Genomic DNA, 25,111 nt, shown 5'->3' with positions numbered 1-25,111 from the left:
GTTTGATTGATTGTCCTTGAGGTCGGCCGAGGTTGTGAAAATATGGAGCAGATTCGGTGGAGATGGTATGATGACTAATTTTGGATGAGAACTCAACATTTGGGTTCATACAGTTCAGAGTCTCGGAGCTTATATCAAGATATATGGAGGACTGTAGTCTTATACAACCTTCTTTTTTTGTCCTCGCAGGCAGAATTTACACACTGAATAGAAATTCAATCATTTTTATTGCAGGCTTACAGTTGAATATCCACTGGCCAACTTCTATCTCCCACACTCTGATTCTACATTCACAGCAAACAGTCGGCTGTCCAAAGATACAACGTGCAGTGGCAGACGACCAAACATTTTCAGAAAACAACTTTTACAAAATAAGGCATAACAGTGGCAGCAGTCAGTATAAAACCAACAGAGGAAGATAATAGACTTCTGTTTACTGTAACTGATCTTCCTGCTATGGTCACAGGACTTCAATCATGAATGAGGTCAAAAGTCAACTGCATTTACAATACTCATCATATTTGTCATAGTTTTGCAAGCAGTGCTCACCTTCACATTGTGGTTGTAATTCACAGGTGGAAACTTTTTATCCTACCATAAATAAAACTGTAGAACATTTCTACTTATAAATACAATCTAAAAGATAATGAATATAGAATGTTTATACTATGTGTTTATCTCTGTATTAATAAATAATAATAAATACAATACAGGTTATTAAGTAATTTAGGATGTTGATCTGCTCTGACTCCCAGGCCATAGATATCCATGAACACCTCTCCATACACCTCCATAAATGGACATTTGCAGATTGTTTTATGCAGCATTACATTATAACAGAGGAGTCAACATGTCTGATGAAAACTTTTAAAGAATAAGCAATGCAGAAAATGTGTTAATGTGTAACATTAAAAAAAGTTTATTTTCTTAATCAAAGTCTATATATTGGGTTTTATTAACGACCACCAATAAATCAGTTTAACATAAACTAAGTTTTAATACAAAGTGAGCAGATTTACAAATGTCCACTCCATTATAATGTCTACTATCAAGGGAGCTGGCTGCAGAGGTTTGTGAAAAAAAATGAAACAGTGTTTGTATTTGTTTGGTTTATTTCATCATCATCAGGCCTCTGCCAATCATCACAATCCAATACACACAGACACACACACACACACATCTGAGGCTGCACGTGTTTGGGATCATTCAGAAGTTATTTTGCTGCAGGGGTTTTACTTGATCAACACTGATCATGATTATATTTATTTATTATTATTAAGTAGTGAGGCAATCAATCAATCAAGTTGCGCCTCCTAATGTTTTTGTAACTAACTGGACATGTCAAGCTGCAGTTTCAAGTGTGTGTGTCTGTGTTTACGATGGAGTGTGATGGAGAATAATTCACGGTGATCGCTGGCTGTCAGCCAGAGCAGATTGAACTATTCTCAGAGCGGATCAATTCCCAGCCTCTCTTCACTGCCGCTGGTGGTGAGTGACTCAGCTAATTATAACAAGGGAGAGCATGCCCTAAATACTGTTTTCTCTTCTCGCACGCTGGCGTGGGGAAGCAATCACACTCCCACGCAGGCCCTGTGTATACACACATAACACACACCCACGTAACTTATGAGGTACACACTGGAATCCATCTAAATAAACTACTTTGCACTAAAGTAATACACAGGCTAAACACAGGCTATGGTGTTACCTTGTGAAATGATTCCAATGCAAACTCTCATTTACCTTGAGATAAAATAAATATTTATTTCATCACTGCCAACAACCAAACAAGTCACATTTTCCAGTATACCCTAAACTCTGAGTCACACAAAGAAGCTACAAACAAGCATCATCACCTCTGTCCACAGTGACAGAGGGAACCTGTTCCTGTGCCTGCTCGACAACATGACAAACACACTTGCACACAGAGACACACACATCATGCTGGTGAGTCACATTATTCATCAGACGACCACTGCAAAGAGAAAGAATACAAGGCCTAAAAATAACAGCCATCATTTCAGTGTAATCTGCAGCTCATCAGTGTTTGGACGGCACTGCAGAGACAGGTTCATGTGACCTGGTTGAGTGAGTAACCTCTCGTGGAAGGAATTGTGCTGGAAATGCGAAGAGAAATGGTTTGGAACGACATACAAGCTTCTGTTTGGCAGGAAGGGGGCTGCACAAAAGAGGGTTGATGGTGCGTACACAAACACACACACACACAGGCCAGCTGCTGCTCTGTGTTTTAGCGAGCGCTCAATAAGCTTTTACTGCCGCCACTGTGCTGGTTCAACATAAAGCAGAGGAAAGAAAAAAAAGGGAAATCTTGCGCAACACGCACATGGTCATGGTATGCACACACCCCGACAAACACACTCTGATACACACACACACACACACACACACATGCACTTTCAATTACCTCACACAGTCAGTTCACCTCGACACTCATCACTGAAATGTTTTTTGAGCCGACACATATTGTACTTCACCCTGCAATTTCTGTTTCTTACATCCTTAAGTAATAGTCCATATTTCACTGATTATATGTTTTTCGAGAATATTGCACAATTTTCACACAGATTACCAGCGTCGGCTCGCTCTGTTTGTGGTATTTGGGCATACGTGTAGTTTTAACTCAGGATCTGCGTCTCTGGGAGCCCAGCTGCTGTTGTTTACTGAGCTGCACTGGCATATTTTATGTGAATGCTTATAGCCCGGCACCAATAAGGCTTTATGGGGGTGAGTCATATCCACATAACAAACAAGCCCAGCATGGGAAAATATCATGGTGATGTTAAAGCTGGAGGCTTATACACTGAAAGTATGTGTTGGCCAAGTTCACACTTGAGGCCTATAACATTTGGAGATTTAGGACAACTGGTGAATGGTAATAGAAGCAGGGGCGGACTCAGGGGCAGGACCAGGGGGTCACGGGCCCCAGATGACATCTGACTGGCCCATGAAGTGGCCCTGTCCTGTCAGTCGTCTTTTTAAGTCACTTTAACTGCTTTCAAACATGCACTAAACTCCGGAAATGTATACGTTACATCCTGCCTCTGCACCACCCCTTACCTGAACACTCGAGAGTTCTGTGTTGTGAACGCACCTGAGCAGAGAATCTCCTGCTGAGTTGTTCATATCTGAAAGCAGAAAAACTCAGAAAACTCCGAACATCCTCTAAATTTCATGTCGGAAAACAGCTTGACTAACAATAATGATAATATGACAATTAAGTGAAGAATGAATTTAAAATCATTTTTTGAAGTACACAATGTACTTGAATAAGGAACCATTTTCTAATTATATTCAATGATGTGCATCTTTGCTCAAAGCTATAGAGCTAACAATAGACAAGGACTTACTTAAATGAGCACTTTACTGAATCAGCTGTTGTGCATGGATGTTGGACATAGAGTATAAGTGTCCCCTCTGTGTAAATTGTGGCCCCTTTGGCCCCTGATTTAAAGCCACAGTGAGTTTTACAGATTGTTAATCGTCTAAAAAAACGTGAGTGCTTGAAGAAGCAGCCACAATAAGTGTTGGATGATTTCTTCATTTAAAACCTGGGAGGTCCAGGAATCCAGACTTTCATGACAAACATAGAGAAACAATGAGATGAATGTTTGATGCATAGCTGGTGTGGAGAGTTTAGCCTCACACAGACGGTTTCATCAGAGCTGAACTGAGCTGGAGACGGTGCCGTTACAGGATTGCTCAATGGTTGTGTCAGCAGGCAGGAGGCTGGACTGGTCGGGAGGAGTGTTTGAGCTCAGAGCTCAACATCACCGGAGCTCACTCACTCACTCACTCTCTGCCTCTGAGTGTGAGGCGGTCTCCCCCTCTCCCTCCCTCTATCTCTCTCTCTCAGTCTGGGCTCTGGGGGGATCAGGATTTTCTCACCTCAACTACACACACACCTCAGAGCCGCGGGCAGACACTCTCCTAGAGGACGCGGGTTTGGATTATTACGCAGAACTTTGATTTGTGTTTCAACTCTCGCACGGAGAAGCATGGAGCGCACAGTGTGCAGTTTGATTTAACCATCTGAGGACGCCTCCTGAACCTGCCTCTCTCTTTCCGAGCCACCATGGTGAATCGGTCCATCCGGATGAACTTGCAGTGGGGCAGCCCGGCACCTTGCATCCGCGCCGTGCGGGTCGCTCACAAGCGGCTGGACTCAGACGACCAGCCACCGGCGAAATGCGCCAGGCTGAGCGCCGAGGCGGGGGACAGCAACACGCAGGGGCTCCTCGGCACCTCGCCCGGATCCCCGGTCAGCCCCGTCTCCCACACTCCCTCGGCCACCCACCAGGGACCCTCCAGGATAGGACCGTTTCTGCTTCTACCTCTGGCGGACCGGGAGAGCATGCACAGCGCCATGAACACCGACACTGGCGACGAGCTGCTGTGCAAGGTATGCGCAATCCCCGTCATTGTGCAATTTCTCTGAATGAATGGTGTTTCAAGACAGCGCGTTGCTCAACAGCTCTGTCTGACATGTCATTGGTATCTATTCGACTTTTTCCACCACATGTCACTCTCACGCGAAATGTGTCACACTTTGCGTAATGACAAGTGTTTCTTCATGGGTTGAAATCCCGAACTATTTAAGGCGCAGTCATTATTTTCAATATGTCTCATATGTGGCCTCTTATAAATACATTAAAGACCAAGCAGCCCCATCTGGTCTGAGCTAAAACAGTCTGCCTATAGTCCGCCCATCCTTGGCACTATCTGGATTCACACTGTCAACTCCTCTCATTTGCATACACGTCACTGCAATACCACACCGTGACAGGAAAAATGCAAATAGGAGAGGCAAAGAAAAACGATAAGGATCGTTGGGAACCTCACTGTTCCAGATCCGTGTGTTTACTTTGCTCAATAGACCTGCAGGCTCTGGACTGTTGTTGATTAATAAAGTTAATGGCTTCACACTTTGGTGATTCATTTATCATGCTCTTGCAAAAGCACTGCACTGAGATGGAATGAAAGCACATGAGCCTTTTTTTTTTTAATTGCCACATTTACAAGGTTGTTTCCTCTGATGATCATTAAGAACACATTGACCCATTGCCTCCTCCTCACTTTCCCCTCCCGCCTCTCCTCTATCTTCCTAATTTCCATCTTGCATCCCTACCCTTCCTCTCCTCCCATCGCTCTCCCAGGTCTTTGATATGTGGGTGTACCAGGAAAAGATCAGAGCCTACGGGATACTACCCGCCCACAAGAATGTGGCCGGCATCAGGGACATCATCCTTGGCGAATGCAAGGCCTACGTGTTCCTCGACAAAGACTTTGGGGACATGCACACGTTGGTGAAGAGCTGTCGCAGGCTGGACGAGGAGCACACCTGCAGGCTCTTTCGGCAGGTGGCTCTGGCGGTGGCGCACTGTCACCAGGCTGGGATCGTGCTGGGGGACCTCAAGCTCCGCAAGTTTGTCTTCACCGACGAGAAAAGGTGAGACGTGGGGGACGCTCAATGTCAGATGTCACCCAGGAACCGGAAAAGTTTTACACCACTTGCCTTCCACGTCACATTTCTCGAGACCAATTTTCATCCAACCTTAATATCATCACTTAACTTTATTTGGATGCTCTCAGGCTTAAATATATGCAGAGTAGTGGGACATGCACAGAGCAAACATGGCAGCTGATACACACAGGCCATGTGTGCAGATATCAACGTGGGTGCAGATAGAGTAGGAGGTTCTGTACTTGTGGAGGCAGACTGCATAGCTTCCCAGATTTTCGCCCTCTCTGTCTGTCTCCCTTTCTCACTCTGGATGTGTCTCTTTGTATGTGTGTTGTGCGTTTGTTTTGCGTGTGTGCATGTGTGAATGTCGTGGGTGGTAGTTTGGCAGAGCTGCTAGACGAGCTGGTGAGACAATCATCCCCCTTCTGTGGTCATGTATCTTGGAATATATGTATTGCTCATAATTTATTAATAAATAACGTAATCACTGTGCTGCAGAATAAGTGACGCTTCCACCAAGGATTCATTCACATACAATTTCATCCAGGAAGGCGTGGATCAAAGAAATATGCTTTGAATTCAAACACGCACGCCTTGTCTGCATCTCTGAGCACTACATTCTGCTCAGGAAGACACACCAAACCCCTGCTTACAAAACTATTTGTCGCCTCTTTGCCCTTGCGTCACTCTTTTTCCTGTAAGCAACCCCCCCCCTTCTCCGGCTTTCCAATGGCCCTTTTTCATGGAGATTGTTCAACAGTAACATTCTCCAGCCACGACCTCCGGCTTTTAAGGGTCATGTTGGATGAATGAGTGCAGATAGCCAGTGAGAGAAGTTGGAGTTGGTTGTGTCCCTCCAATAGCTATACAGCTGCAGAGGGATGAGTCACAGTGTATATGTGCGGAGGGGAAAAGGAGGAGGGGGGGGCTGCATAGCTCATTTTCTGTCAGCTCTTCTGTCTGTGTGTTTGTGTGTGTGTCTGTACATGCATGCTCGTATGTGTGCTGATTGCACATTCAGAGCTGTAATGCTGTGGTTCATTGCTCGGATGCCTGTAATTCAGTATTTTGTTAGGGGGTGATGGCATTAGAACATTAATGCTGGTAGACTGGTTCACAAGACCCACTTGACCCTGGAGATGAAATCTTCAAAACTCACTTCTTCTTTACTATTTGGCTGGAGACACACTTTTAAAAAAAAAGGATCCTGTTAGACAAAGCAGCAGATTTTGATAACATTAAATGGCTGCTTGACATCATGGGGCTTTGACTTCCCATTTCCTGAGATTGCTGCCACCGTCCAATCACGACCAGGCCTTTGACACGCATCAACATAAAAACACAAGTCTCCTTGACATGTTGCAAACCCCAACAATCTCGCTGTGATGCAACATCCAGGCCCACAATGCAGCACTCAAGCCAGAAACAGAGAAAGTCACAACAATTTGACAAATGCTATCTCCACACACACACACACACACACACACACACACACACACACACACACACACACACACACACACACACACACACACACACACACACACACACACACACACACCAAAGCCAGTTTAGGGAAGGTGACTCGCACCGTGAGGCATGCGGAGCTTCACTGGCAGGCCAGCCTTCCCGTGCGTCACTGATGTGGCAACAGCCATTTGAGGGTAATTATGGGATGGCTGGCGCCGCGAGTGTGGGACCCAGGTGCAGATAGCCTCGGCCCGAGAAAGAGAGAGAGAGAGAGAGAGAGAGGAGAGAAGATATGTACTCTCACAGAAGGATGACTCATTCTCTCCACCCCTCTAACTCTCTCTCTGTTCTGTTTCCTTTTCTGTCTCCATCTCTCTGTCTCCTCTGCTGACTTATCTCCTCCACTATCTTGGTGTTTAAATATCAGTCGCCTTCTATCTTGGTCCTTGGTGCTGCCACTCTTTTCATCCTCTCTCTGGCTCGTCTATTTATCTCTCTGCGGCCACTCAGTCTTGATGACTGAAGCATCTCACAGTCACCCTCCCAACCCCAAAATGTGACATAAAATAAGTCTCTTCTTCTTCTTCTGTGCTTGTGTAGTTTAACTTGATAAAACCTCAATCCTTTCGTCAGTTTTGGGAGACAATCTAAAGAGGCACAAATCATTTTTGATTAAACATTTGAATACCGCCTGTCGGTTGCTGTGGGAAATAAATCAGTCTTGATATTATTATATTTTTCTTACTCCCATTATTCATTTTGCAAGAGTGTTGGAGTGATACATGTCTCTGCTACAAATACACTTTCACAATCTTAATTACTCTAGTACTGAACTAAATGTACATCCTGTCATTAACATGGCTAAATATAGCATTGTGTGTGTGAGCGGAGGAGGAGGAGGGTGCTGGAGTTGTATATTTATATGTGTGTTTATCTGAGCATGTGTGTGTGTCTGGAAGTCATTGGAAATGTGCTTAGGCAGCTCAGGACTCACTGCTGTGCACGGTCATAGCAAGTTCACTGTGTGTGTGTGTGTGTGTGTGTGTGTGTGTGTGTGTGTGTGTGTGTGTGTGTGTGTGTGTGTGTGCGTGCTTCATTTATCTTTGTTTGTCTGTCCATCCATCTGTCTGTCCGCAGCTTAAGGATAAAGGAGATGCTTGTTTTTCCATGATGCAATAAGTGACTTACATTTAACAGATCTCTGAAATGTTTGACAGTGTTAAACAAAGTCACTGATGGAAATAGACACATGCGCGCGCACACAGTGTGTCACTCAGTGGCATATCAAATCAAAGAATGTCCTGTCTGCTTTGCAAGTTGTCTCACATGGGAACACAGGGAACATAATTTTCAGCATGACATTCAGCAAAAGCGATCTACTTCAGAAATGCCGATTTGCATGAGGTTATGAACACAATGTTCTTATGTGATAAGTTTCTTGTACAAGATAGCAGATTACGTCATTGCCATGGCATCTCTCTCAGCACTCCTAATTCACAGCAGGACTACAGCGCTCGCTTGAAGCAGCAGTTGTGTCAAAGTGGGAGTGAGGCTAAGAGGACAAAAAGCCAACAGACATTTTTGATGCTTTTAAAGGTCATGCCAAATTTTTCTGACCTCATTGTGTCTTTTTTGTTCACAGGACACAGGTGAGACTCGAAAGCCTCGAGGACTGTCGCGTCCTGGAAGACCCAAACAACGACTCCATGTCAGACACCCATGGCTGCCCCGCTTACGTCAGCCCGGAGATCCTCAGCGGCTCAGCGCCTTACTCCGGCAAGATGGCAGACATGTGGAGCCTGGGAGTCATGCTATACACCATGCTGGTTGGCCGCTACCCCTTCCACGACCCAGACCCGGCCACACTGTTTTCCAAAATCCGCAGAGGCCAGTGCTGTTTGCCAGAGGGCTTGTCAACCAAGGCCAAATGTCTGCTCCAGAGCCTTCTGAGGAAAGAACCCTGGGAGAGACTCACGGCAGCCGAGCTGCTCGTCCATCCGTGGTTCCACCAGCCGCCTTCGTCGCAGGAAGGGGTCCTGGGTGAACAGGAAGTGAGCTCGGCGGAGCAGATGGTGCCATCCTTTGACGTCGAAGAGGAGGATGATTTGTTCTGCTGACGGACTTGATTCAGCAAAGTCTGGCTAAGGGACCAAAACAAAATGAGGGATTCATCGTCATTTTTTTTCTTTACATTGGCACTTTTTAGAAAGTCAGTTGTCTACTGTTGTGTGTACATACACCCTCAAACTTTCGACTAAAACTTACTGTACTGTATTTTGTTGTCGTATATGTGTTACTTGCTAAGGGCATTGCTCACAATGATCATTCATTGTGTTTCTATGCGTTTTTGAAATTATTTGGTGCTAAAAGAAATAACAAGGACTCAAACTTGCCAGATTATGTTAAGAAAATAATCTCTGCAGGCTGTGATGGGTGAATCACAGAGATGTGACTCATGGCAAACAGTGGTCACCAGCGCCTGGACTCATAAGGCTCCAGAAAGCAGTAGATTATTCCTGAAGGGGAGGCGAGGATATCAGGATGTTGCTCCTCTCACCCTCTGACCGGGCTGGAGGCTTCAGCGGCTGACTCACCAAGCGGCTCGAGGAAGGCCTTCACACAAGCCTGACGTCTCACATCAGGCGGTGACACAGAGTGCGAAAGATGCTCCGCAGCGGACTGATGCGTCACACTCTGCGTTACGCCACGACAGTGTCTCGATGCCAATCTGCCAACCTCTCAGCAAATGGAGAGCATTTACAAATCTCACACCATGCACAGAAGGTTGAGAAAGGCAGGGTGTTACTGGTGCAAGACTTACGAGAAAAGTGGGACGAGTTTGTCACACAAACACATTCTCAGAAAGTGTGACGCTAGGCCAACAGTTAAAACGAAATCCTTAAGCTTTTATTTGGAAGCATGCTCCATACTGTATATTTAATGTAAAAGTGTCGATTAACAGGGTCGAACCTTGTCAATTTCACTGTGTCTGCTCTGCTTGCAATTAGACACAAATCCAAATTTAACACTAAAGCATATGGTTTAAAAATAAAAGCGAGCAATTCGGGTTTTAAAGCCTCAATCATCTGCCTCAGCAGAAACAGAGGTAGGAGACAGATGTTGAATTCCTAAGCCTATAGCCATTTTACAGGGACAAAGTGAAAACACAGAGAATTCAAGAGGTATTTCCCACCGGTACAGTCTGCCTTTTCTCTCAGTGCAACAATACCTGTATTATTTAAAGAAATATCCAGTTAAAGAACAACCAAATCAAACATATTACAGAAAAACGAAGAGATTTGGACTCGTTCACTTCATTTCTGTTGGAACATTGTATCAAGCTGTGTTGCTTTAACAGGGCCAGGCTGTGCTGAGTGTTGTGCCTGTATCACTGTGTTTCATAAACTGAACGGCTCTGAATCAGTCACAGTCAGGCGATGTTTGATGTTGGTTGTCTGATGATGACTCAACGCTCGAGCGTGTCTGCAGAGAATGGTCCTGACCTTGGCAGGAAGAATCTGTTCCGACTGTTTCACCTCTTTAATGGTACATTTTCTTTCCCTTTCCTTTTTTAAATTTTTTTTATTTCTGCCGTTGAAAGCTGTGGATCCACGGAGACTAGTCATCTGAGTTAGGGACATGATGTACCACCTTCTAAATGATCTTTTCTTTGGATTGTGACAGACAGATGCAGCGTTTCAGTGACGTTTAGCCTTACTGCAGGTCTGCAGCCAGCTATTTCAATCTGGTACAATAATTTTGACAATGGTACTAAATCTGGCATATCTGAGGAGCGCTGTGCATTTGGTCAAGCAGTAGGCTAATACCACGTTTCAATATTTCCTCTCGTCTGCCTGAAATACCAGATTAGAACAGACTTGTGACAATCTGGGTTGTTCCTCGCAGAGAAAGTAATTTATGAGGTTTAGGATTTTCAGTAGTGAGTCACACGTTCATGTGACGTGTAGAGTGAACAGACACGGGTGCACAAACTTCATATTGCACTGTGAATTATGTATTTGTGACAGAACCTATGGGCTTTTTATTGGTCAAGACAGGTTACACACAAGAGTTATATTCATTGTATAAAAAGATGTAAATATGTACTGTATATTTGAAACATGTGTGGAGAAGTTGAATAAAAATCAGTTTTTCATTTTCATACAGATTTTTTCATCATTACTGCGGCTAGTCTTCTTCTCTCTTTTTCTCTTTCACACACACACACACACACACACACACACAAAGCCTTGCAAACACCTGCGTATTACACAGCTCGACCGCATGCCTCAGAGGTTTCCCTGCAAGAATTCTCTGCACATGGCTGTTCATCACTTTCTCATTTCCCCCAGTGCTTTCAAATCCATCATCGCAAGTGAAAAAAAAAAACTCTCCCTCTCTCCATTTCTGCCTCCAACCATTTACTCTTCTCTGACCTTTGAGTAATGTAACATTTAACTCCTCAAACACACAAATGTCAATAATGGGTCAGCGTCTTTTCCTGGAATACGTGAGGGAGAGCAAGCACTTGTTCTTTTTTGTTTTTTTTCTTTAGCCTCAGCAGTAACGGATGGAACTCAAGGTCAACTCATCAAACATTAAACGCCAGCACCATTTACACTCAAATAAAACTTTAATCCAGTTTTTCTTGTGAATCACGGTTTGACCTATAAGTGCTTGGCATGTTTACGCTCTATGTGTGTTATGACTACCCTTGGCATAACTGGTTGGTGCTTGCGTAAGCGTTGGGTGTGCGTGTGTACATGCACATACCTGCCTGCATGTCTGCATTTGTGTGTGTGTTGTGTGTATGTGTGAGAGAGCACAAGAGTCAGATTAGGTGTCAGGAGGGTAGCTGGAGTGCCTCAGATGCTGGGAAGTTGCCAAACTGACGATTGCCTAACATGCATAACAACCAGAGCCGTGGACGACAACAGGGCCCGTAAAAAGTAGGCTAATAATGGGTCTAGTAAAAATATCAGGTCATTGGATTGGGACGAGAGATTGGTTGTGGAAAAGTGTGTGAGGAAGTTTGCTTTGGGGTCGCATTTTCTTCACTCTGTCTGTCACGACCATATATGGTGGAGGATGTGTCTCTACATCCTCCCACTGTCCAGAAATAAAGCTGACATTTCCCAGATTCAATGGCAATGGTGCATTTGACGCCAGAGTCTGCACATTAGCTACCAGGGGATGGAGCCGTGGTAGCGTGGTCCCACCAAAATACACGCTCAACCGATCACGTCACTGGTTGAGCGTGTGTTTTTATATCATCAAAAATGAATTTAAAGCTTAACTGAAAACTTCCTTGAAAAATAAACACTCAAACAAACAACCACCTACAATGACAGAGGCCATCTTTGAGGAAATGTGGTTGACGTGTACTTTCACTTTTTAGTTGGTCGTTGTCCCATCTGCTAATGTGGAGGAGGCAGGATTTATGTACTACTACTATGTACTGCTAGTGGACAGTCAGCTTAGTTTGGCTTCCATCAAAAATATGAAAATAGTGAGCCCAAAGGAAACAAAAACTGTCGACCGAAATCTTTAAAGCAAACAATTATCATAAAATCTTTTTAAAAAACACTATGTCTTTTATATACTTTGGTTTTAAATTGATTGATTTGAATTTGTGAGCTTTCAGTGTTGGTAGGTGGCTCTTTTTTTTTTGACCATAAGATTTCCTTTACATTAGCTGAAAGTTGGAGTGAAGATTAAAGCTGAGTGTTTCGTGGTGACTGATCTCATCCTGTCTCTTTCCTACAAGTGTAAACTATTTCTCCTTCCTTGTAATCCGGTATCGTTGAAATTTCCCTGCCACGTAAGCCTTTAAATAACACACTTGACAAACTTCCTCATGACGCGGTGGGAGTTACACACACCCCAGTGTCATCACATATTTCCTTGATCCTCCATGACCTCACTTGATAAAACAGATATGACACAACAGCCTGTGTTGTGCTAAAGCCACCAGTAAGAGATAGGAATTTGAACTTCTCTGATAAAAAACAATGTTGTTGGTTTCTGATTCTCCATGTGGCCCATACAGGGAAACAAACAAACAAGGAAGCAAAGAGGCAGATGTGAGATTTGACAGATGTGACACCTGCTCCCGTCTCCTCTGAGACGATGTTTGGTTTTGTGCTTCTTCCTGGAACTCGCTGGCACAGCCGAGCGCTCCACTGATGCAATGGAAACAGCCTCCTCTGTTTAAATGACTCTTTGACCTGATTCATTTCAAAATACAAATCCCCGGAGGAATCTGAGTTATTGTGTTGATCATAGCTCAGTGAGGAGACTGGACGCTTGTAACCAGGATGGTATTTTCTGCTGCTATCTTAAATCACAAAGGCATACCTGGAATTCATATGCAACAAGTCATATTCTGAGCTCTACTCCCACCTTGTGGAGGTACAGTGAACTGCAATTTTGGATCACATACTGCACAGAAAAACAGTTACATCACTGTTACAGTCATTTTTATTGTGAATAAATCTTGCCACAGCTTTTTGACCTACCTCAACTTATAAATATTTAAAAAATCAAGACTTGAGGGATAATTGCCATGAAAGAACCCTTTAATAGTGAACTACAAAAATTTAAAAGTTTACAAATGCTGTTTTCACTGTTTATTGCTGATGAACTATCTATAAATGATCCATAAAATATTAGTTACAAAGCCATTTTAAAGTTTCCCTTATAAGCAAGTGTTACAGGAAACTTAAAATGTATGAAAATTCTTTATCTGGCCTAAAGCTTTTTAAAACATCGAGCTAAAGTTGTTAGTTGGTTATTAGATTTGTTGATTAAAAGAAAATTATTCATTTTGATTATCAATGAATATCATTTCATGGCTCCAGCTTCTGAAGCGTAAGGATTTGTTGCCTGTCATCTATTTTATGATTGTAAATTAAAATGTTGTTTAGACATCCGAGGTTTGTCATCTTAGACACTGGAAGATTACAACGCACATTATGTTTCATTATTATTAAACCACAGGAATGAAGGGATGTGCACCTTGTCGTTGTGTTGCACATTAGTAGAACACATTCATGTTTCTTTGACAGCGTGAGCCACTGTTGGAGGTAGATGGCGTCTTGAGTGTTGTCTGGGTCAACAGCCCCTTAAACACAGACAGGAGCCAAATGAAGAGCCTTTCTCTGATTAGGTTATTTCAAGCAAAGTGGCCCCTTGTGGCTCTGTGTTCTCATCACAGTTGTTTCATTTCCAGACGAAGTGAAACAGGAAAACATTGTTCAGATATTGAGATATGATGATGGCATCATCCGGAGTCTGATTTACAGGGTTTCTTCAAAATGACTTGAACGAATTCGAGTCTGCCCTTGAATCTCAGGCTGAAAACAACTCACTCGTAAAATTGAACTTTGGTGATAATCATTAATTACATCCCAAATTATTATTATTATATTTTAGGAACTTTATGTACCAGACTCCCGATTATTGAATGTACAGTTTGAATCATTAGAGCACATTGTGACAAAAAACGTCCAGGAGAGGGCAGTGTTTTCATGTACTAGGTCAGATGATTGTTTCATTTCTGTAATTGTACTGTCATAAAGAAACGTGTGGATCTGATATATGTATATGATGTATATGGGATCAACAATGAACTATTCTGTGAACTGGTGAAATCTACATAAATCCATTTGGTTGCCATTTGAGTATTTGAGGGGATCCCACCCCCACAAAATTTTATTTGAGACAAACAACAAGAAACAACCTCATCTTTGAGTTTTATTGGGTCCTAAACGACAGATGACCAATATTGTTCTAATTGTTTGGTTGTAAAACCGTCCATCTGTCCGTGGAACCCATCCGTTTTTTCTTGGCCTCGGCTCAGACGGTAAAAGATGTCGCTAAATTAGTTGATCATGGGAAAATCACCCTGACTGTCATCCTGCCACTGCACACAAACCTATAGTTCAAGTCAATAATATTTTTCACATTCGAATATTTTATTAAAAAATCCTCACCTTAGCTTTGAAGAGGATTTAAATGTCGGATGAGGAGAATTTAGTTTTTTTAATAATGGAATAGTTCACCCAACGTGATCTTTGCTTTATTACGTTTCAGTGAGATTTCACCTTGAATGGGTATTTATTTTTGTAATCATATTAAGGATTGAAAGGAAGTTTTGTGTTCTTTCATCCAAGAGACCCGCTGTTCATTTCACTACATTTTCCTGGAAATGTGTTATTCCACCACCTGCTTCATGCACTCAGCGGCTGAATGAATGAATCACAACAATGCTGTATACCACAGTGTTGTATGAAAGCTTCGTGTAATTCATAAAACCTTAATGTAAGACAGGTCTGAATGCTCTGGATTTTAATTCAGACAGTCTGTACATAAAGTGCTAGTTCTACTAGTGGTCAGGGTCACGAGGAGCTGAGGTCCATCGAACAGGCTGAAAACCATCTCGAGTCGAGCATCTCGATTGGACTAACTTTGGGCTGTGGGGGAAACGAATGCAAAGAATAGAAAAACTGAAAAACAGCAAAACTCTGCGTGAGAAAAAAATCAAGATCAGAATTTATCTACCTGAAAGTGAAGCTTGTTACGGCTGCAAAACCATATTTGCATATTTTCTCAAAAGAAAATAACTTCTGCAGTGACTCTTATAAGCTCTGGCAAAATTGCAGATGTTGAATATTATTAATTTATTTTTGTTGAATAAAGAGTGATATTAAGTCAGAAAAAACATGTTGTAGTCGTCCAGTACAACGATGTTTTTGTCTTTCTGATATGAAGCAGCTCTCTCTTTCATCTTGTGGAGTGTTTCCAAAAAAAACACACATCCCCTCTCTTGCATGTCTCTCATGCTTCAAGCAGCACATTATCTAGTGCTTCCAGGGCTGCTTTGTTCAAAACGTCACATTGTCAACTTGCCTAACTTTTTAGTTTCCCCTCTCACACTGTATACACGAGCTTCAACACAATCACCAGCGATCTCTCTGCAACAGACCCAGAGACTAGAAATAAAGAGACTGTGTTTCTGTGGCCTGAACTCCAGTTGATCATCTCTGTTTGGTGACTGGTACTCGTGGGTTTAGATTGCATCAGAAAGCAGCAGTCAGAGTATTCCTAGAGCCGAGGTATGTGTTGAACTGTAGGGATGTCGTTAGATTCATTACTTCAGTGCAGTCATGCTGCTAACTGTTTTTCTACGATATCACACATGTGGTAGGTACTGGAGGTGTTATTCGTCCGTGCCTGACAAGAGCAGCACAAAAACCTGAAGAGTTCTCGTCTCTCAAAGGCAAACGGAAGAGGAAGAAAGATGTAACAACTACACGTGTAATGTTGGCGTGGTGCAGCAACAGGTCCACTGTCATACATACGTCAGAAACACGTCATTGCATTTGTGTCGGATCATCAGAACATGTTGATGACAACTAATCATCCACCATCATGAAAACAGGGCCACATGGCTGTTTGGACAAAAGGAGGAAGCACCTCATGACATCTAAATCTAAATCTTCAGAAAATTCAGTGTGAAACTTTCAACTGTTTATATAAGCAACATAATCAAAATGTTCATTTGTCTCCATGATTATCTGTGATATCTGGAACTGGAATCAGTGGGAGCAACCCTCCACACACAACATTCATAAAGGCCAACGTTGTTTATTACAAAAAAACTACTCGACCGATTTCCCTGAAATTGTGTAAAGTTGTGGGTCACAGCCCAAGAAAGAACCAATTAAATTCTTCAGCAGATTTAAATTATTGAGTGAATCCATGAATTTATTTTCACTTGGACATGGCCAGATAGGTCATTAGCCTTAGCGGAGTTACAGTATGTCCTCTTGGTGCAACCTGCTAGTTTGTTTGCTTGTTATTAAGCAGGATTGAGCAAAAACAACTGGACAGATTTCCACCAAACTTGGGAGATGGACGCAGGATACGTCAGGGAAGAGCTCATTCAATTTGGGTGCGAATTCGGGAATTTTCCAGGATTTGTTTTTCCCCTTTCTTTAACATTAAGGAATGTTTTTCAAGATCTTGCTCATGAATCTTGATGAAAAACAGCACAAGTGTTTAAGGGACTGATATTTGTGAGTGTGTGAAATTTGGTGCAGATTCAAATATAAACCTGGATCAAGTGAATTTATATGAATTTGATATGGGGAATGTTGGTCGGACGGATGTATGTGCTCTCTAAATGCCATTTTAGTTAAAGCAAAATGTTGACTGTTAACATTTTCATACTACAGGTGTTGGTACCAACTAACTAACCAACAAATTTCTGGTATTATGACGTCCCACACTGCAGGAGCTGACAGTGTATGGGTGAGAAAGAGGTTCAGCTGATCCCATGACAATAATCAGTGTGAGACCTGATTTTTTAAATATTTCATTTTGATACTAAACCAGTTAGAATGAGACCTGACATTTGTATTGCTACACGAGGCTGTACTGTATAAACGAGCTGCTAAATTCCTAACCCCCTGGCTCTAAAAATAATAGATCAGCAGTTTCTCCAACTGATGGCAGAGGGAATATAGTGCATTAGCCAAACAGATTAGCTTGAAATTAAACAAAGAGCACAGTGTGAGGGGATTTGCTCTGCCACACAAGGCCGTGTCGACTAAATGAGTATACAGTGGCTGCAGGCCATGTGGTCTTTCACTGAGCTTTGTAATGATTCTTATTCTCTAAAAGTGCCCATTAGCCAACTTCTCTTCGAGCCGATGGATTAGATGTTGAGTACACAGGTGCCATTGTGCGTTGGAGCAAATACGCACATCAGTAGTAGCAGCAGCATTAACCCTGGTCCTGCTTGTGTACCCAGATCCAAAACTGTACACCTGAGAGTTTAGTGAAGTAGTAATCTACCTATTTGACACTAAACTTGTATTCTACTACATACTACTAGAAACTGTCTCTACTTCCTCATCTGGTTGATTTGGAACAAAGTTTTTTGTTACAATCAAATTATGGGAATAATTGTGCATGGTAAATAGTTAGAATAGCAGAAGTGCAGCAGAATCAAGTTGCGGTGAACTTGTTAACAGTGTCTTGTTTATACATCCAGAGGCTCTGCCTTTGGTCTCTCGATACTCCTGAGGGAAATATGTTAATCTGTCAAAATTGCTTCACTTTGTTCACCATCTTGCTGCTAATGGTGTTTACACAGTTGCCTTTTCCCCCATATCCATCAACATTAACATTCATTTAAAGTCATGTGTCTGGTCACTTGATGGATGTTATGTCTAATGTTCTCTCTTAGTTTTGCTTTAAATCTGTCTACAGCTGAAATGTGGAACTGCGTTCATCAGCTTGCCGCTGACTTTGTCTGTGGTTGAGTACATGTGCACTCTTGTGTTAAAGAGGTTAATACAGCTACCTTAAAAGGAATCCACATACAAGCCCTGCATCAGACCATTGAGGAAACATCACCGACTTCATAACGCCGCCCTGGATCCAGAGGAAAGATCCAGGCCTAAGATGTTACAGACACACTCAGGTCTGATCAGTCTGTGTCGGACCGAAACACCCAATAAGACTAAGGTACAACGGATATGTCACCAACATCTGCTGATTGTTGGCAACTTATCAAAATAGTGTGGGAGACCGTCAAACGTACAAGGGATATTCACCATCTTATGTTTCAAACTGAGGCCATAATTATCTTGACGCCTTTCACATTCAACCAATGTTTTCATGACATTGAATATGCAATACATTTTTAATTATAGCTGCTTAAAATTAAAATTGAATGTGCAGGAATGGAGAATTTTGCGTGCACTTCATGCTTTTGTACTTACGACTGCATGACTAGTGGGTTTTGTCTAATTGAAGTGAACACTCCTCAGAGGGGATCATTGATCCTCACAGGGGATCAATGAGGGATTAAACATACACGTTACCCTGACATACAGTCTCCACTCTCATTTAATCCCCCACTGATGTCCAATTCAATTGGCTCATCACCATCACACGTGCATGCACATCTTTTCATTAATTACAGTGCCAGGGTAGACTCTTATTTTGGCTGCTTACGGCGCCAGAACTGAGCCAAACATGAAAAGTTGACAAAGTTGAGTTGCCAAACCACTTACACAATGCCCCCACCCTCCACCCCTTTTCTCCATTTACTCTGAGCTCCCCATTGGTGAGTCAGGGGGGTTTTAAACATGGGGGCAGTGAAAGGGGATAATCTTTCATTCCTTTGCATAGCACAAAGGCTTAGCTGGAGATAAGCACACACTCTGCAGCACACATGGAAAGTAATATTAAATAGAAACCCAATTTAAAGGAAAGTTGGTCACACATCTGAGAAATCTGAGAAGGTGTACATCAACTAAACAGGGGTATGCACACAAATACACAAAGCTGAAAATGTAATTACTTTGAATTTGATGTACATGACATTTAAAATTAGCAGCATGTAGTATACTCAGGAAAATAACAGCTTTATCCATCCATCATCTATACCGCTTATAGTCTAGGGTTGTGTGGGGGAGCTGGAGCCAATTAGCTGACATTTGGCAGGTGATGGGGTTCTATCGCCTCACAGGGACAACAACATATAGAGAAACAACCATTCAAACCTACATTCAATTTTAGGTCTGGAGTCAGCCTAACCCCAAATCTGCATGTCTTTAGGATTGTTGAAGAAGTTGTTGTACCCAGGAAAAACCCACGCCAACTCCTCCGCAAAGCTGGGATTCAAACCGGGAACCTTCTTGCTGTGCTGCTCCACCGCCACACCATGCCACCAACCTAAAGCTTAGGTTAATTCAATTTAATCAAAATTCAAATTAATCCGCTCAGTTTTGGGATGAACAGAGTGTGTGTGAGGCTCAGAGTTGACGGATGCCGTTGTCAGTTTATTCACTGGTTTTACGCAGGTAGCTGCCAGATTCATGAGTCATCGCGTGATGGATGGATGGGGGAGAAGAAAAGAAAACTCTAGAGGAATGACGGACAGGTTGGGAGAAAAGCGTGACAGGAGTTTCAGGGGATGATAACCGAGGGTCTGGCGGAAGGGAGAATGGAAGAAAAACAAAAATCACCAGGATATGAGCGAGAATCAAACAAGAAAGAGGAGAGCGAGATAATATTGGAACAGCGAGAAGTCAAGAAGGTGTGCAGTAGCAAACTGGGAGTGCGGTTTGCATGGCTCCACTCTGTGGGTGACTTTAATTACCTTTCAGCATTTGCCTCTCCTGGTCATGAGCTCTATGCTCTGATCACCAACCTCTGATTATCGGGCCTTTGTGAGGGCCTCTACCCCCTGTCAGGCCATAATTACATTTGTGCTGGGGAGCATCTCAGCACGTCAGAAAGCTTACAAAGCCATTATCCAAGTGCTCTTCTTCTTTACGGTGCCGGCGGAACTCAAAGGTTAAAATCAGAATGTACATAAATTGCTTTTTAATAATGTTATTAAGTGTCTTTCCATCTGCTCTCTCAAGGTTGAGGTTAATAGCAAGTCAGTTTCTACTCCGACTTGCTTGCAGAGGCAGAAAAAAAACAGGAACCGACTGCAAAAATGAGTGTGATGATTCATAATGAGACGGCACAATAAAGAACCAAATCAGGCAGTCGCTGAGAAACACTTAAGTCAGCTTCATGCTTCCTCTAACAAAGGGAAGCACTGCCTCACTCACAACACTTCCTCCGCTGTGCAATGTGATGTAGCCTTGAAGGTGAGAATAAAAAGCCACATGCTTCCAGTTAAACACACCTGTCCCCATGGTCACTGTGTGTGAGTCACATGGATGCAAGGTGTTGATCGTTCTGTCAGGCGCTGTACTGCAGCCATTCTTTTATCCACCTGTTCTTTTCTTCTTTTTTTTTTTAAAAGCTGTTTTCTGCTGCCTTCATCCCTTCAGGTCTCTGATCTTTGTTTCTCCCCTCCCCCCTTTCTTTTTCTCTCTCTCTCCCCTGCAATCACTCTCTACTGAACTAAAAAGGGGGGGATCAGATGGCATGATGAGAGAGCGGCAGGTGTCAATTGAAGTGCTGTCCAGCCAGGCAACCCACCTCTGAGAATCCCACGAGGCCACCATCGCCTGCACTTGTCTGAAGGTCACACCTCTCTGAGCCATCTCACCCAGCTGCAGGGGGGCCCTCTGCCTGGGGGCCCCCTCAGCAGCGTCCTCATCCTGCAGTCCAGCGGCTTCCTGCTGAGTAAAAACCAAAAAGCTGGGACAGACCTTCAGTCGCAACAAAGTGGAGAGATTCTCGGCTTATTGTGCATCTGTCAAGAGCAGAGCAGAAGAACATCTCTACAGGGAACAGCCCAACCTGATCTCAGTGTGAGTTTGCCTTTCTCTGAGATCCGGATAGTTTGAAAAAAGTGAAAATAGAAAAAAGAAACACAAAGTAACAGAGCCATGTGAAGGTAAGACCACAGGACAGAGTTACCTAATGAACTGACATTCGTTTGTCTGAGAGGGAAGCATCGCGTGTGATCTTAAAGCATCAGATGTTAAGTATTCAGTACTAGCTTACAGCAAAACAGCTCCATTATTTCATTTTTCATAAGCTTAAATTCATTCACAAATACCCTGGATACAGCCATCTTGTGTCAGTCACTGGTTCTTTAAGAAAGGCTGCAGACGACTTGCTCAGTCAGAGACAGTCAGAGACATTAGGGGATGAGACGACCGACATTGACAAGACCCTGATGTCGTTCTACAGCCCACGCTACGAGACTAAGAGGACGACTGAATATGGTTATGGCTTCAATGTGGAGCTGCAGCACTTTTTTTCTGGCACTTTAAGGTGTCTCTCTTTGTTACCAAGGAGGTTTTGTTTTCACCAGTTTGGTTGTTGGTTTGTTTGTAAGCAAGATTACACAAACAATTACCACGAAACTTGGTAGATGGATGCATTCAAATCACTGTCTATGATGGCAAATTGTTCTGACATTTTCACGGATTTTAATGGGGATAAATTTAATGGATCTTGATGAAAAAATGCAGGCATATTTAAAAGAGTGATATCAATAAGTTCGACTGAATTTAAGGGAACTGATTCAGCAGATGTTTCAGCAGATGTACGCGCTCTACTGAGTTTTAAAGGGACGGAGGAGTGTGAGTCTCCATGTGCAGATTGAGACCACTGAGCTAACATCACTGTGAAGATAAACAGGTGCAGGTCTGTAATGAGATCTAACCGTTCTGTCCAGTTGGACAATAATTCTTGAACCGAGGAATAAGAGCTAAAAGGTAAAGGCTGTTTACATGACAATCTACTCACAAAACACTAATCATTTCAACTTTAACCAGTGGTCTGTAATTACTCCCTGGTCTGACGAGAACAGATAAAATAGAACAAATAACGAGAATTAGAGGGAAGATGTTAACTAGCTCTGTGAGTTTCACTTCCCGGCTTGGCTGACATAAAGCCTGAGTGGAAATCCTCCTTATGTGAAGGTCTGTATCCTGGCAACCATAGAATTGGCCTTGAAATGTGATTGGAAGTTATCCCTGGCCTGGAGCTAAAACATCTCCACAGGGGGGATTTCTAAGACACAAGTATGTCACATTTCAAATGAAACCTCTTCAGGTGGTTTCTTAACAGCAATAAAATGTCGAGCCCTGGCCTTTCTTTTACACTTTTCATTCATTATACCTACAATTTACCTTCCCATTGTCGACTTCCTCTGTGCACTTCTGTGGCAGAGAAAAGCTTCTCTTACGTTCTATCGTGGTTCTGTGGTATGTGGTTCTATCATATGCAGCCAAAAAAAAAAAGTGAGATCGAAGCCGTGTGTCTCTTTCATTCAGCTTGTAGGTTTGCTTGCCAGCACGGCGAGCCATCAGAGGTACGAGACGAGCCTGCACACGCTCCCCCAACGAACTTTCCTGACACATGGCAAGATTTTGGTCAAGCTTCTCTGAGAAGGCAGCGATGCTACCAATTACCCCAGCGGAGTGGGCCAGACATCTCGGCGGTTTGACAGATGACTTTGACCTCGGCAAATACGAGGACCCTCGCCTGCATGGTTGACACGTACGGCTGCTGCTGAAGGGAGAGGTTGATGGGTTTGGGTGCGGGAATGGAAGATGTGAGCCTTATTTTCTGTTTAAATCTGTACGGTGCAAGCCTCAGGCAGGCAGGGATGGGTAAGGTACCTAGATGGCAGCGTTCTGTACGACTCCTGTGAATACAACCCTGTGTGGTATTTTCACAAACACTTACAAACACAGTGACATTTTTCCCCTAATGACTGGGTTCGCTTCGTGCTGGGCGTGAGAGCTCGGCCATACTGAGCAGTGTCAGCTGTGAGTGCAGCTTCCTGTGATTAGAGACTCTGAATGTGATGACTGTCATGGAAGAAACGTCATTGTTACAATAATAGTGTAACAATGAAGTTTATTTATAGGACAAAAATCGCTTTTTACAAATCTGAAATGAGAACAAAATTACGGGAATAAAAAACAGAACATCTCAATATCAACACATCTAACAATAACAGGACATTTGCCTTTTTCTCTGAACAATGTAGACGTTTTACTCTATAACCCAGCGGGCTCCTCTGTGTTGTCTGTTGAAGTCGCTAACGTGCTTCAATGAGATGGAGAGTGAACACAAACGCTGCACTACTGTTAGACCTCTGCAGTAAAAGGCCTCATTTATATGAATATTAACATTAATGTATGTAATCATTGCCAAACACAGCGAGCTCTCTACATAAAATCATGTGAACTGTTTGCACTTTGCAGCGTAAGTGGAGCGTTTTTTTTCAACCGTGGCACTGCGTGACTCTTCACGTTATTAACACTCCCTCTGATTTTAACATGCTGCTAAAACACCCTTGTGCTAATCAGAATAAGTCTCTCAAGCTTTACACTCCCCACGTATCTGACTTGATCCTTTGTTTTCTGTTCCGCTGTTATTATCGTAATCAAGCTACTTGAAGCACTGGAATTTCCTCTGCTCTAGATGACCCCACCAGGCAGAGAGTGATGAAAACGCGCCTCATGAGTCCAAGTTCATTATTCTTGGCTTTACACACACTGAATAAAAATATCTGAAGGAGTCTACCTGTATACTTCAACTCTGGTAGATAGGTGAAAATAAATCCAGGTTATTTACTAGGTTGTTTACTTGTTAGTCTACAAAGATTTCAGTGTGATTAACATGTGCTTTGCTTCTTATAACCCTCATCTTGGATTTACTGCAGGCGAAGGTTTTGCAGCAAACACAGAGCTTGAATGTTCACTACATGAAGCCCCACAAGGCCAGACAGTCCAACATTGAGTTTCATGCAACTTTCCACTAGTATTTTACTTCTCTAAATGTGAGGTTTTTCTTATAATTTCCTTCTTCTCCATCAAATATTTGAATTATTTCAGTGATTACTTGCAGGCATGGACATGTTTCCTCAGGTTAAGCCTGATTGTCAGACTCATTTCTTTTCCTTCATACCAGCCTTGGGTGGGTATTGTGTGTCAGGAAATGAAAGGGGCTCTGCTCCTGCCTGGTAGCAGCTGCAGTGCAGGAGATGGACCGCATGGTAAGCACCAGAGGCACAAATCTGAAACGGAAGCCTTTGTGAATTTACCCTTCACCCTCACTCTTAACATGCTTTGGCTTAGGAAATAATGGGGTTCAGCCCTCTGATGTTAGATGGAGCATTAAAGCTGCAACAACAGCTTGTTTGGACACTTGAGTGCAGCGGACATAAGCTGAGGACACCACACAGTTGTCACCATTTTAGTTGATGGAGTGAGTTTGTTTCTCCATTCATTTGGAGACATGTTTGCCACACAGTAAATCCAACAACTGCTTCTTTTTCTTCTTTAACAGTTTTATTCTGTCTCAACTTCCTGAAACTCATGCAGAAGTCCAACCTATCCAAAGAAACGCTTTCACTCTGCAAGCGATCGCAACCATGGTTCAGTTTGATCCAGACCGAGACCACCTCTTTTGTTCAGACAAAATTTTTGTCCATTGGACCAAGGCACTTTCACACCTGCTCTTTGGTTCAGATGAAACAGAAAAGCCCAAAGTTTCAGACCAAACAAGGTAAATATGAATTCCATTTAAACTGCTCAGTGCTCCACAGTGTTCACCAGATAGTAATTAACTTTTGGGGGATTATGTATTTATTTACATTTTCAATAGATACAAATCTAAAACTAGATTTCTGTTTCATTGTTGTTTAGTTTGTAA

At 42.9% G+C, this 25,111-nt stretch overlaps 1 protein-coding gene across 1 annotated transcript; it reads left to right on the top strand.

The window, feature by feature from the left end:
* The first annotated feature begins 1,107 nt into the window (after window positions 1-1,107).
* Window positions 1,108-11,114, top strand: trib1 (tribbles pseudokinase 1). The gene is made up of 3 exons (XM_069516385.1): window positions 1,108-4,420; window positions 5,175-5,467; window positions 8,595-11,114. The coding sequence occupies exons 1-3, from the start codon at window positions 4,094-4,096 to the stop codon at window positions 9,067-9,069; spliced, it is 1,095 nt and encodes a 364-aa protein (XP_069372486.1). The 5' UTR covers window positions 1,108-4,093; the 3' UTR covers window positions 9,070-11,114.
* The last annotated feature ends 13,997 nt before the right edge of the window (window positions 11,115-25,111 follow it).

This window comes from Paralichthys olivaceus, chromosome 20 (assembly GCF_024713975.1).
Source record: "Paralichthys olivaceus isolate ysfri-2021 chromosome 20, ASM2471397v2, whole genome shotgun sequence".
Classification (NCBI taxonomy): domain Eukaryota; kingdom Metazoa; phylum Chordata; class Actinopteri; order Pleuronectiformes; family Paralichthyidae; genus Paralichthys; species Paralichthys olivaceus.
Note: the sequence above shows the minus strand (reverse complement) of the source record. Positions and strands in the feature narration are given on the sequence as shown.